Consider the following 13,901-nt stretch of genomic DNA (forward strand, 5'->3'; position numbering starts at 1 on the left):
AAGCGGAAGTTCTCATGGTTAGTTAGTACCGATGCATATTTATTGAATACGTGGCTGTGCTCAGCACTGTGTGAGGCACTGTCCATACACGAGGTAGGTGAATGTTATACCCATTTTACAGATGGGGAAACTGAGGCACCACAGCATTACTTTTTTTTTAAAAAAAAAAAAGGTTGTACACCAAAGTCAGGTTAGACTGACTCCAGAGCCCTTGTCCCTCACCCCTGTAGCATCCCCACAATGCTACCCTGCCCATTTCTGCATCCTCACAGATGCATCCCTGAGTCCTGGGCACACACCGACATACCCAGGTTATATCTTTCTTCTTGAGGCTCCAGACTACCAGAACTGGCTCCAACTGGGGAAGCAGACACCAGAAAGCCTTGAGAGGGCAGCAGAGAGACAGATCCAGACCCTCCAGAGGGAGAGAAGCAAGGGACTGAGGGAGTAGATCATTTAACTGGCACCACGAGACTTTACAGACATCTTCCCCTCATCAGTGCTGAACAGAGAAGAAAGGGCACTAACAGAGAAGCTGGGGAGCCTGTCAAAGTCAGGCAGCTGGAAATGTTGGCCCTGGAGCAGGGTACCCTACCTACCTCCAAGCCTTGCTTCAGTCTGGAGCCTAGGCCCCCTGCAGGAACAAAGCCACCTGAGCAGCTCTTACCCAGTCTCTGTCCAACTACTGTGCTGCAACCACACCTAAATCCAGCCCCAATTGCAGGGGTGGGGCCTTGTAGCCGTCCTCAGGCAGAGATGGCAGGACCGACAGTGTACACAAAGTCATACACACAGCATCTCTGGGTGTGTGATCCACATGCCATCTGTCCTCAGGCCACTAGTGTGACCAGCAGCAGAGTGTGGGGTTCCAGCAGCTGAGAAGGGACCACTGGGTCTTGAGCTCTGGTGTCTTGATATGCCTGGCTGAATCCACCGGGGTTCTGCTTCCTGGGCCATCCTGGTGCACCTCTGGGCATGGCTTCCAGCTTGCCTCCTGGTGTCCCCTTCTCCCCTGCCCTTCTGGGCTTATACAGGCCAAACCAGCTCCTCTGAAAACACTTGACACCTTGGGTTTATTGGGGGTTGAGCACTGCAAGATCAGGCAGTTTGCTCCTGGTAAGAAGAGAACTGGCAACTCTGCTTGGCTCTCTTGGCACTTCCGGGGGCTGTCCCTGAAGGTTCCCTCCCAGGTCCCCATTTCCTGGACTTGTCCCCCCCCCACCATCACTCTCCAAGTCTCTCATTCTTTCACAAGCCGGTAGATGTGGTGCTGAGCCCCGTGTTCGCTGGCTGAAACTTCGAAGACATATGCAATACACAGCAAGGTCTCCTGTGTATTTCGGTTGGTGACCACCTGCAGGCAAGAAGGTGAGGGTCAAAACCCTGGGTAGGGAAGCCATTGGCGACACCCGCTGATGTACAACCCCCTGGGCATCGGTCCCATGTCATACCTGTAAGATGGTGAAGTTCTCCAGCACGCTGTTCATCATGTACTTCTCAGGTAAATGCTTCAGCTTGTGGATGAAGTTTTTCATATACCCACAGAGTGGGGACCGATGGATGCGGTACAAATAGTGGCCATTCTCATAGCGAGCATACTCTGTCTGTAGAACCCCAGGGACGACAGTGGCTTAGAATCCCTTCACATCCAGCCCAAGCCCAAGTCAGCAGGGATGTACAAAAACCCAATCACCACCAATGGGACAGAGAGGCAGAAGACGGCCCAGGAGGAGAGTCATCCTCTGAGGCCCCTGGACGTGAAGCCAGGACTCTCCCCTTTGTCACTGACAAGACAGGCAGACACTTTCAGGAGAGGGAAATGTAAAGACCGAGAAGTAGCAGCACTGAGCTAGGGCAGGTAGGCAGGCCTTGCACGTGGGGCTGCAGTGGGGGAGGGTGCCAGTGCCTTTGACATGCATGAACTTGGTGGTGGACACTGTTGGCACAGGAGCTCAAGGAATGACACGTGGGATGATGACTGGATAGAGACACAGGCATCTCAAAACCTCTATACGTTTAATGATACGTTTAAAGGGAGTTTAACAGCTACCTTTAAAAACTACCTTTGCTGAGGCAGGACAGACGCTTAGCCGCTGTGTGTCCTAGCATCCATCTTTAGCGCCAAACGAAACAAAACACAACACACTTACACACTCCCACTGCTACTACTGACCTACACTCCCAAGATGGAGAGCAGCTTGCACGAATGACCTCAGTGGCGCTAACGTGTATCAGAAGCTTCCTGGAGACTAGGATTGGGACCCCAAAGCAAAGGTCCCTTCTCGTGGTACCTAGCTGGTGACCAAACTGACACCATGCACAGTGTTAAGCATCGCACAGGGTCATAGACTTTAGGGCCACAGGTATGCTGGGGTGGAGGCTTTGGTGCCATTTTGTCATGACACAATTGGATCAGAATGTCACAGCTATCGGATGTGACACCACTAGATGGTGAGGACAAACTGATACTTCCTTAGAGATAAGGGGCAGGGTGTGTGTGTGTGGCGGGGGCGGGTGTTAACACAACCCCAAACATCCAACAGAAGCTGGGGTGGGGAAGTGTACAGAGATCAACTCAGGTCTTCTGAGCTTGTGGTCACCACCAGGCTGCCTGCCCTTGACCGGGTAAGAGGAAGAGAAGCAGGAAATTCTTCCCAAGTGTAAGGTCTCTGGGGCACTCCACAATTGAAAAGCAAGCTTTGTGCTGCTGGGATAGGGTCATCTAAAGACTATATCAAGGAAGGAAGGAAGGAAAGAGGGAGGGAGGGAGGGAGAGAGGGAGGGAGGGAGGGAGGGAAGGAGGGAAGGAGGGAAGGAGGGAGAAGGAGGGTTGATTGAGGGTATACTCAGTGGTAGAGGACTTGTCTAGCACACCCTGGCTCTTACAAAAACCCAAACAACTGGAACAAAGGGACTCCACAAGTTTCCAGCAGGAGTAAACAGTGAGAATCGAACAAACCCTGCACATCCATCTCACCTGCCTCTGCCTCTCCTAGCCCCACACCCAGCTGGATTAGGGAGAAATCCTTAGGCTAGCCTGTGCTTTGGCCCTGCTCTAGAAGATGTGGGGTGCTTCCAAGGAAGGCTTGAAAGGAATCCCAGCCAGAAGAGTCAGTCAGAGCTCCGAGGTTCCGGACAGGCAACTAAATCAGTAACTTATCAGATGCCTCATGCCCAACCCAAAATATGCACTTCCTTAAAGGCCACAGAAGTGACATAGAATCCACCTCGGCCCAGGGCCTCTCTTAGCAATCCTGCCCACAGGGGGATGCCGCTGAAGGGAGCACACAGACCACCCCTCTGCCCTAACACCTACCAGGCGGGCTCCTACCTCAACTTTCTCCACCACTTGCTTGCCAAACGAGCAGACCTTAGTAGAGCAGGTAATAATCATGTTCTCCGGGCTCTCATACTGGCTGGAGACCCCATAGAAGGGGCTGCCCTCGTTGTCGATGTTGGTATTGAGGTCTGCCTGCCGGAGACAGGGGAAGGAAGACATGGTTGTTTGCAGGTGTGCCCTTAGAGTTCCTAGTGGACCAGACAACAGGACTTTCAAAGAATGTAGGCAGGAACAGCTGAGTAGGGCCAGTTGACTTCCAGGATGTACTCATTTTCACCAATACGGGGATGTGGAATTTTTACAGGAGTTACACACGTTTAGCATGGTGCTCTTGGTACATTACGGCTTTGGAAGGGCCTGTGTTAAAACCGCTTCCATGTCTGAGCAAAGAAAACCGCCTGCCTATTGGTTTTATGTTGGTAGGGAACAAAAGGAATAACTGGAGTGTAATGTCTGTGGGTACTTTAAGGTTTGGGCCACTTGTGAGGCTGTGGTACAAACACACTGTGGATGGACGTGCGTTGATATCTTGTGTCTCCACACGCACACCCTTTACCAGTGGTCCCTAGACAAAGTTTTGACCCAGTTTACTCTAAGAGAAGAAACACTTCACATTCCATTATTTGTAAAGTTACCTGCTACTTGCTTCCCTTATTTTTGCTACATATTTTATTTGTATTTAAATGTTTTAGGCAGTCTAAGAACAAATGTAAAAGGAAAGATGCAGCAGAAAGGAATTGCTTGGTGTTCCCGGCTCTGTGTGTAGTCACAAGCTGTAAACAAAATTCAAAATCCCATGTATTTAGCTTTCTTTTTTTTTTTTTTTTTAGTTTTTTGAGACAGGGTTTCTCTGTATAGCCCTGGCTGTCCTGGAACTCACTCTGTAGACCAGGCTGGCCTCGAACTCAGAAATCCACCTGCCTCTGCCTCCCAAGTGTTGGGATTAAAGGCATGCGTCACCACTGCCCGGCTGTATTTATCTTTCTTTCTTCCTTTCTTTCTTTCTCCCTTTCTCCCTTTCTCTCTTTCTTTCTTTCTTTCTTTCTTTCTTTCTTTCTTCCTTCCTTCCTTCCTTCCTTCCTTCCTTTCTTTCTTTCTTTCTTCCTTCCTTTCTTCCTTCCTTCCTTCCTTCCTTTCTTTCTTTCTAATAGCTTTTTGTTTTGGGCTTGATTTTTTTTTTTGATACTTGCTTAACATGTATGTGCTGTAAAAAGATAATTTACATGGAAATAACTTGAGATGACTCCTAGCTTTGTTTTAATGTCTGAGGAAATTTTCATGAACAATCCAAGCACAATTCTTAAGAACACATGAATCAAAGTCCGTGTGAGTGGAATAAAGGGTTCATGAATAGACTTTCAACTACAAAAAAAAAAAATGAGGGCAAGACTTGGGTACAGCTCAGAGAGAGAACCTTTGGCCTGGAAGGACCAGAAAGAAAGAAGAGAAAGAAAAAAAAATTGATACACGGTAGGCATAGGGAAGCCTCTGCTACCTCCATATCCTGGCTCAGTGCCCATCTTTCCGGTTTGTTTCCAAAACAATGAAAAATAAGTTCATAGCTGCCCACACGGGAGCACGTCAATTAATTCTTGGTTGGATATTGTATTAATTACTTTAAGATTGCTGTGACTAAATACCACAGACAGCCCAAGAGAGGAGAGGTTCATATCGCTGTCTCAGTCCCTCACAGCAGGGAAGGCATGGCAGAGTGGTTCCATCTGGTGTTGAGAACATGAGACGCTAGCTGTCCACATGGGCATGGGACAGGAAGCCGAGGCCACAAGCCCAAACCAGGGGTGGGTATAACCTCCAAGGACTTGCTCCTAGAGTCTTATTTCCAGTGGCAAGACCACACCTCTTAAAAGCTCCATAGCTTTCAAAATAAGAGCCACAAGCTGAGGACTTAGCACTCCAAATGTAAATCTGGGGGAGCTCCTGCAAATTCAAAACATGTCCCTGGCCCAGAATGTGTCATGTCCATCTCTTAAGACACCCGCATGTAGTCAGAAGTAGCCAGAGTATAGTCTCTTCTGAGGTAATCTGAGCTATGAACCCTGCAAAATCAGAAAGGAAACCACACAGAGCTATAAACCTTATACCATCAGAAGAAAAAGTGTACAGTTCTCACTCATCATAAACCCGAGGAGACATTTCCATGTCAAAGAGAAAAGCAAGGGAGAGCGGCAAGAAGAAACTGTGCTGGAAAGAGGACGATCTGGTGGGTAAGAGAACTGCTCTTACAGGGAACCTGGGCTCAGCTCCCAGCACCCACGCTGGGCAACAACTCACACCCTCTCCTGCTCTCCTCTGGCCTCCGAGGTACCTGCACACATGTGCTCACACATACACAGAGACATTATCCATAAGACCTTTAAACAAGAAAAAGGTGGCAACTCAGCAAAGTAAACCTGAGATTCTGTAGCTCTGTATCTGATACCCAGGGCTTAAGGTGATGTCTGAGGTGCAAGAGGCTCAGGCATTTCCAGTGCCCATGGTTCTGCCATTTGCAGCTACGGCCTCTCCCAGGAGCTGGCTCTCTTGAGTACCTGCAGCTTTCTTCAGTAGACATCCCATATCCCCAGCAGTTTCAATGTCCTTAGGCATCTACCGAAAGCTAGTCTTCCTTCCCGTATCAGAGAAGCCAACCCTTCCACACACCGTGTGGACCCACAGGCTTATTCCTTAAACCTGATGTAAGCCCATGACCCTGTAATTTCTGCATTCAGCAAACACATAGATAATGGTAAGTTCTGCTGCTAACTCAAGAGATAGCTGGGTCCCCAAGGACCATGGCAAGTGTTCTCTGAGCGCCTATATGGCTGAACTTGGTAAACGTTTCCAGAAGGACACCATATCAGCTCTTTAGTTTTGGCAGTGTGTGTGTGTGGGGGGATTCTTTTGCTTTAGGGTGGGCTTTTTAAAAGAAAATTACTTGTTTATTTTATGTGTATGAGCACACCCATGCCAGAGGAAGCATGTGGAAGCCAAAGGACAACTTTTGGGCTTTGGTTCTCTCTCCCTACACCATGTGAATCCATAGGCTTGGAGGCAGGATATATACCAAGACACCTCACTGACACACTCTTCTGTATTTTTATTAAGGAATTCTTCTAAACGTGTGTGTGTGTGTGTATGTATGTATGTGTGTGTATGTATGTGTGTATATGTATGTGTGTGCACGTGTGTGTATGTGTGTATATGTATGTGTGTATGTATGTGTGTGTATGTATGTGTGTATATGTATGTGTGTGCACGTGTGTGTATGTGTGTATATGTATGTGTGTATGTATGTGTGTGTATGTATGTGTGTGTATGTATGTGTGTGTGCGCGTATGCATGTGTGCGTGAGTGTGTGTGTGTGAACATGGCTGGGTTGGCCTGATTTTGCTTGACATGATGATTTCTAGCTCAACCCATTTTCCTACAAATGACATACAGAAGGCCGATTCTTTGTTTTGTTCCTGTTTTTCCAAGGTCTGGCTGTCCTAGAACTCACCACGGAGAGCAGTCTGCCTCCTAAGTGCCAAGAGTAAAGGTGTGTACCACCGCTGCCTGGCAACAACACCAAATTCTCTTTTACTTCTTAAAATTTACCCTAAGCAATACAGTCATGAAAACAAAGACTCAGGGTTGTTTAGTTAGTTTGTTTGTTTAAGACGGAGTTTTTCTGTGTAGCCCTGGCTGTCCTGCCTGGATTTTGCTCTGTAGGGCATCTCAAGCGCTGGGATTAAAGCCGTGTGCCACCACTGCCCAGGAGAAGGATGATTCTCAAGTGAGGCTTCTTCACCTCCCACACAACACACAGGGAACTGCCACATGGGCCAGAGTGCAGACTGTGAACTGCCAATCCTGATGCAGGTTCTGGAGACCTACAACTCTAGTGCAGAACCCAGGAAGGTCTGGGTAGGAGTGACAAGCAGTCTTACACCACTAGGTGGCACTCAAGTACCAGTTTTTCTCCCCTTTGGTACCTCCTTTCTACAGCAAAATCTTTGTGTAAGCTGACAAGGGAGTGTTAATTATGCTGTAACTAAGGTGGCATGGAAGACATACTATACACACACACACACACACACAGGCATGCACACACTGCTGAGAAGGGCTAACCTCCTGCTGAATGAGAAAAGCAATTATGGAACAGAACGAAGCGATATTTTTCGGAATGTCCCTGTGGTAAGCATGGTTTAAATGGTTGTGCATGCCGTTCATTAGGCAGAAGGAAAAGCAAACAAGTACAACAGCATGCAAGCCTGTGGTTAGCCTCTGAAACAAACAGTCCCATTCCTAACCCAGGATGGCTTTGGTTCCCCCCACCTCGTGTCCATCATAATCCTGTGGTGAAGGGCAGCTGAGGGGTGTGGAACAAGGCAGGAAGAGCAACCTGTAAGTCCCGGAGGATGTGGGTCAGCCATGGCTCAAGGTCTTCCTGTGACAAATGAAGTGAGCAGGGACCTGAACTCAGGCTTTCTCCCTCGTTCTCTAAGTCATATGAGCATCCCAGGAGACCAAGTTGGCCAGACTGGCCTGAAAGTGTTGAGAGACAGTTTGTGAGCTTAGGTTATGCTGTGACTAGAACAGAGCAGAAACCTTGACCACGCATCAAAAGGAAAACGAAACAGTCATTGAGTCCCCATGGCCTGGAAAGGTACTGAGGCCAGAGATATGGTGACAATACTCAGCAGACATTAGTCACAGGACTCTGACCAATGTTACCCTAACTAACCACACCAGACCCTCATGGTGCCTTCGCTTGAACCAAGATCTTGCTGTGTAGTCCAGGCTGACCTCAACATTCATTCCTTTGACTTCAGCCTCCTGAGTACTAGGATTACAGGTATCCACCTATTTTTTTTATCTTTTGATGATGCTTCTAAATATATACTTATTCTCTCTCTCTCTCTCTCTCTCTCTCTCTCTCTCTCTCTCTCTCTCTGTTTGTGTGTGTGTGTGTGATGTACTGTGTGCATGTGTAAGTCAAAGGACAACTTGCATAAGTCAATTTCCTCCTTCAAATATGTGTGTTCTAGGAGTTGAACTCAAGTCATCAGGCTTAATGGCAAACACCTTTACTCATTTAGCCATATTGCTGGCCCTTGTGATATCTTTGACATCACTTCTCTTTTTCTTTTCTTTTTGGTTTTGAGACAGGGTTTCTCTGTATAGTCCTGGATGTCCTGGAATTCACTCTATAAACCAGGCTTGCCTTGAACTCAGAGATGCCTCTGTCTCTGCCTCTGCGTGTGCTGCCACCACCTAGTGACATCAACTCTCTTTTATTCCTTACTTTTACCCTTAGCAATACAATCATGAAACCAAGGACTCTGGCTTGTTGTTGTTTTGTTTTGTTTGAGACAAGGTTTCTCTGTGCACCCTTGATTGTCCTGGAACTCACTCTATAGACCAGGCTGGCCTCACCCTGCAGCTGTAGCCTAGGACAGCTGTCCCTCTCAGTGGCTGGCCTTCTGAACACACTACCCCCTCCATGCACCCTATTCATAGCTGTTCTGTGAGGGTGGGCAGCTCCCGGACTGGGCCTGCAACAGGTGTGAGGGATCGGGTGACTGACAGATGAGCAGACAGCCTTGATTGTCATGTGTCTGGGAGGAATGTCAGGCCCAGAAGGGAGCCATGGAACAGATGATGGAAAGGCCTAGGGAACTGTCCCACTGCCTAGCTCCACCCAGTGTACCAAATGGCATGCCTTCCCCTGACAAGGACAGGCAGCCTCTGGTAGTTTTCAACTGGTTCTGGGGCATAGGGTTTCCATTTTCCAGCCCCTACTCCAGTGAGTATCCTCTGAGAACTGGACCTTAACAGCTCCATCCCTTCCCCCAGCTGTACCTCCACACCATTTGCAGTGGGGCTAAGCCCGGGCATCCTGCAGGACTACCACCACAGCCCCTCCGTGTGAGCAGCAACTCGCAGAAGAGGGAGAAGACTGCTGCATGGATTCAGGGAAATCAAAGTGGACCCTGCCCTGGGTGGGTTCCCATTAGCTCTGCAGCACCTGGCAGGCAGACTGAGCAAACAGGGGCAGAGAGAGGCAGGCAAGCCACAGTGAGACAGGCAACAGTTTCTTGCCTGGACAGGTTTCCTTCCTAAGTGTGTGTGTCCAAGCCCACAGTAGACAGTGATAGGAGGAGAGAGCAGGCCAAGGGGCAGGAGACTGCTCGTGACTATTGACAAATGTTCCACACTGCATTTTTCTTCCGTTGAGTCCCTCCCACATGAAGACAGACAGATGATGGCTGTTAAGTGCCCTGTCCTCTGGCATTCCCTCTGACCTCCACTCACCTGCCCTAAGGAGCCAGCGCTCAGGTTGAGGACAAGATCTCATCTGAGCTCCCAGATTGGCGCCCAGAAGAATAACTGCTAACCTTTAAGAAGGAGAAACAGAGGCACAGAAGCCAAGACTCTTAAGATTCAGCTCTCAAGGCGAGTGACTGTGTTTCATAGGAACCGTTAGGCCCAAAAGTCAGCTGCCTGTCACAGGGTGAGGGCTCTCTAATATCCACCACACTCCTATACAGTCTGTACTGCCCCAGGTCCAAGACCCACTGTGCAGTCTTCCCCAGAGTCCATGCTGCTAAAAGGCAATGGCCATGTGGGGTTTTTATACAGCCCTGGCCAAGCATGTCTGTGGGACCTGCCCAGTCAAACTTCCGGCATCCCAGCTGTCCCCACACCGGCTTCTTCTATCAGTGTCCCCTACCCATGTCCCCTAAGGGAAGGCAAAAGAGTAAATGGGCCCAACAGGTAGTATAGGGGGCTCTAGTTCATGTCCACCTGGAAGACTTTGCCAACATTTCCTGGGAGGAAGGTTAAGATCTAGAAAATCAAACGGCCCGATTTGCTCCCCTTGCTGCCTGTACAGTCACAGCTAAGTCTGCTCTGCTACCAACGGCATCCCTCAGAGCCTTTCAAACAATCCAGAGCTTTTCCCCAGGACCAGAATAAGCGCCAAAGCCGTGCCTGGGGGCATTCTGTATGGGAGGTGTCGTGCCTGACCTCGGAGTCATACTGTTGAGGTCTACAGTCTGGTTCTAATTCTATAGCAGACTGGGTTAAGTCTAGTAAAACTGTTAATCCTAACCATGCTTCAGATTCTCCTCTGAAGACTGTCGACCAGATCCGCCTTTGAAGATGTGGCAAAAGTCACAAATGAGAATCCATGTGACCTCACAACGTGAGTGCTCCTGTGATCTTTCAGTCTTCCCTGAGTAGACTGAAAATGGCCACAGGAACGGTGATCCAGCCAAGGAAGTGTGTCTCAGACCCAAGCCCTTGTCTGTACGATGCATCAGTTTCTACTGTTTGTGAAACAGGGATCCTAAGATGAGCCTTATTTGAAACGTGTGTGTAGATAAAAACTATTGCTGCCAACTGCACCAGGACGCAGCTCGGCTATATGGGGCTTACCTGGCATGCTTTGAACAGGGATTGCCTGGCACAGGCAGGGCCCTGGGATCATATACCCAGAACTCACATGTACGTACGTACGTACGTACATACACACACACACACACACACACACACACACACACACACACACACACATTGTATATATATGGAAACTATCAGCTAAAAGTAGCTGGCGAGCCGGGCGGTGGTGGCGCACGCCTTTAATCCCAGCACTCGGGAGGCAGAGGCAGGCGGATTTCTGAGTTCGAGGCCAGCCTGGTCTACAGAGTGAGTTCCAGGACAGCCCGGGCTATACAGAGAAACCCTGTCTCGAAAAACCAAAAAAAAAAAAAAAAAAAAAGTAGCTGGCGAGAAGGACCCTAAATATGCCTTGTCTTCCAAGGCAGTGTACTGATAAACAGTGGGTCTCCCTTCTGACTCTAATCCCATCTGAGGGGCAGCTGGGCCAGTGCTAAGAGAACCACTAGTTAACTCACTCTGGAGGAGAGCCCAGGATTCCCCCTAAACACACCAGAAATTGGAGGCTGCTTTTTTACCACAATGACGCTAACTGAAACCCACAGCAAAGCTGCCAGAGCTCACATTTCCCTGGTTCATCAGAGCAAGGTACAGCCATACAAATAATGACACCCAGTATAGAACTTTGGAAAGGAGACCACGGGGAGCCACATAGGATTCTTTCCTAATGTTTGCAATGTGGAGATAATGGCTGGAATTCCAGTGGCCATGACCTTGAGGACAGAAGCCACACACTGAGGAGGGCGAGGAGGGAGGACTCAGGCTACAGAGCACTCAGACCATCCTTGGAGAGTCTACCACCAGGCTTCTACATGAATGGAAAACCACTGCTTTATGCACTGATGCTTTGGCCTTTGGAGATGACTCTGAACTAAGCCAAATTAGAAGACAAAAGAAGTAAGTCTCCAGGAAAAGAAACCAAGAAAATAAACTGGAAAATATAAAAATGGTAACTGAGGAACTTGCCTTGCAAGAATGAGAGAGCCTAAATTCAACCCTCAGAATCTACGAAGAAAAGCCAGGCTCAGGGCCACTCGTGGAATCCCAGCTGGGGGTGGGGAGGAAGGAGAGAGAGCCTTGGGGCTTTGGCCTAGCCTATTTAGTGATCTCCAGGACAACAAGAGGCACACAACACACAAACACGTTGATGACTCATAATCCTGACACTTGGGAGGCTGAGACAGGAGGATCACTACAAGTTTGAGCATACTGTGAGTCACAGGCCAGCCTAGACCATACAGTGAGATTTAGTTTCAACTCCCCTATTATTTCCCAATAAAGCAAAAAGAAAAGAGAATAAGCCAGGGGGTAGGGTAGCATTAGGGATTTGGCAAAATGAATGAGAGAAATTTTCAAAGAAATAACACACATAAATGTCCCAAAATAGGAAGACTCTAATCTTATATTTAAAGGTGCCTACCAAGCATAGAGCCAAAGATGGGAAGAAAGACACGATACAATCCAAAGATCATCAATGAGATATTGAAAAACACAGAAATCAAGGAGGTAGCCGGGTGGTGGTGGCACACGCTTTTAAACCCAGCACTTGGGAGGCAGAGGCAGGCGGATTTCTGAGTTTGAGGCCAGCCTGGTCTACAGAGTGAGTTCCAGGACAGCCAGGGCTACACAGAGAAACCCTGTCTCGAAAAACCAAAAAAAAAAAAAAAAAAAAAAAAAAAGAAAAGAAAAAAAGAAATCGAGGAGGTATTAAAAACTTCCAGAGAGGAAAAAGGCGATCATAAAATTCCCTATGCATAGCGAAGCAGAATGGTATTAGGCATGTACAGCAGAAGACAGGAGAGCCATGTGTTTATAGATGGCCACCATACTTTAGATGGGATGGTGGACACTTGTAATCCCAGAACCCAGGAAGCCGAGGCAGTTTTAAAGGGTGGTTCTCATGGAGCAATCTGTAAAATTTTAGGAATAACTTCATTTAAAATACCCAGTTTACAAAAAACAAATCCATTTACATATAGGAAAAAGAAAAAGTACATCATAAAGGAAATGCAGTCCTAATATAGTCTTCAGCTCTTGGGTGGCCGAAGTACATTGTCAGACAAAGTGCAAACATCGTGTGGCTTTGGCTCGAGGATCTATGACTCGCTCCGTGGGAGTCCACTGGAGTCATGGGAAAGTGATGTAAAGCACAGTTTCATTCTATAATAAAATAAATCTAGAATGCCTTAGCCATGACATCAAGATACAGCAACATAAAAGTTTACTAACGCAGGATATAAAACCTAAAGGAACATACATTGCAGTTCACCACTCTGGGACTTAGGAAGAAATCAGCACAAGAATCAGATGCTTTTCCTTACTTATGAAAGACTCGGAATTAATAACTATAAACACACTTATTTAAGACGATCAATGGAATGCTATATAGCACAATGGTAGAGCAAGCACCACACACACGCACACACACACACACACACACGCTCCCTCTCTCTTCTTTCTCTCTCCCTCTCTCTCCTCTCTCTCTCTCTCTCTCTCTCTCTCTCTCTCTCTCTCTCTCTCTCTCTTTCTCTCTCTGCCTATTTTCTATACACATTAATTAAACCCTAGAATTTAATTTAAGGACCATCTAGGACCATCACCTTAACTGTTCTATTTTCTACTATTCTGTCTCATGTACCTTCCTCCAAATGTCCCTGCTTCTTTCTCCTGTTTCTACTCATCCCTTGCTAGGGAGAAAATGGCCTTCCTCCTCTCTGCCTGGCAGATCCTGCCTACCTCAAATCCTGATCCAGCACCAACCTGCTTGGAAAACCAGCTATTTCTGCAATCACAGGGCAAAAGTACACACTGTCAAAGTAAGGCCCCGGGTTTCTAACACGGCACTGGAGTCTTCTCTGAGAGCCAGGAACTGGCTTAACTGTAGGGAGGGCAGGGCTGGGCTTTCCTAAGCAGAGTCTGAAAGCCACCTAGAATATGGTACATACCTTCACTGTCAACATGTTCTTTCCAAGATGAGAGACTCCCAGATTACCAAGAGGCTCAGGAGCAAATTAGGCTGGGGCGGAAGTAGAAAGAGGAGCCAGCAGGCAGGGCTGCGGTGCTGCTCAAAGGTGGAACACTTGTCTACCAAGGCCGATGTCCTGGGCTCCAACCCCAG

At 48.0% G+C, this 13,901-nt stretch overlaps 1 protein-coding gene across 1 annotated transcript in view; it reads right to left on the bottom strand.

Annotated features, from left to right (window-relative positions):
* Positions 1 to 1,222: 1,222 nt before the first annotated feature.
* The window catches only part of Tead4 (TEA domain transcription factor 4), a 75,621-nt gene continuing 62,942 nt past the window's right edge, over positions 1,223 to 13,901 (bottom strand). Inside the window, exons 10-12 of the mRNA XM_028754436.1 lie at positions 3,332 to 3,472; positions 1,452 to 1,604; positions 1,223 to 1,354 (exon numbers count right to left, since the gene is read on the bottom strand). Of these exons, the coding sequence (XP_028610269.1) occupies positions 1,241 to 1,354; positions 1,452 to 1,604; positions 3,332 to 3,472 (408 nt within the window). The 3' untranslated portion in view covers positions 1,223 to 1,240. The remainder of the gene's footprint in view (positions 1,355 to 1,451; positions 1,605 to 3,331; positions 3,473 to 13,901) is intronic.

The sequence above is a fragment of the Grammomys surdaster genome, unplaced genomic scaffold (genome assembly GCF_004785775.1).
Source record: "Grammomys surdaster isolate TR1022 unplaced genomic scaffold, NIH_TR_1.0 126013, whole genome shotgun sequence".
In the NCBI taxonomy this organism is placed as follows: Eukaryota; Metazoa; Chordata; class Mammalia; order Rodentia; family Muridae; genus Grammomys; species Grammomys surdaster.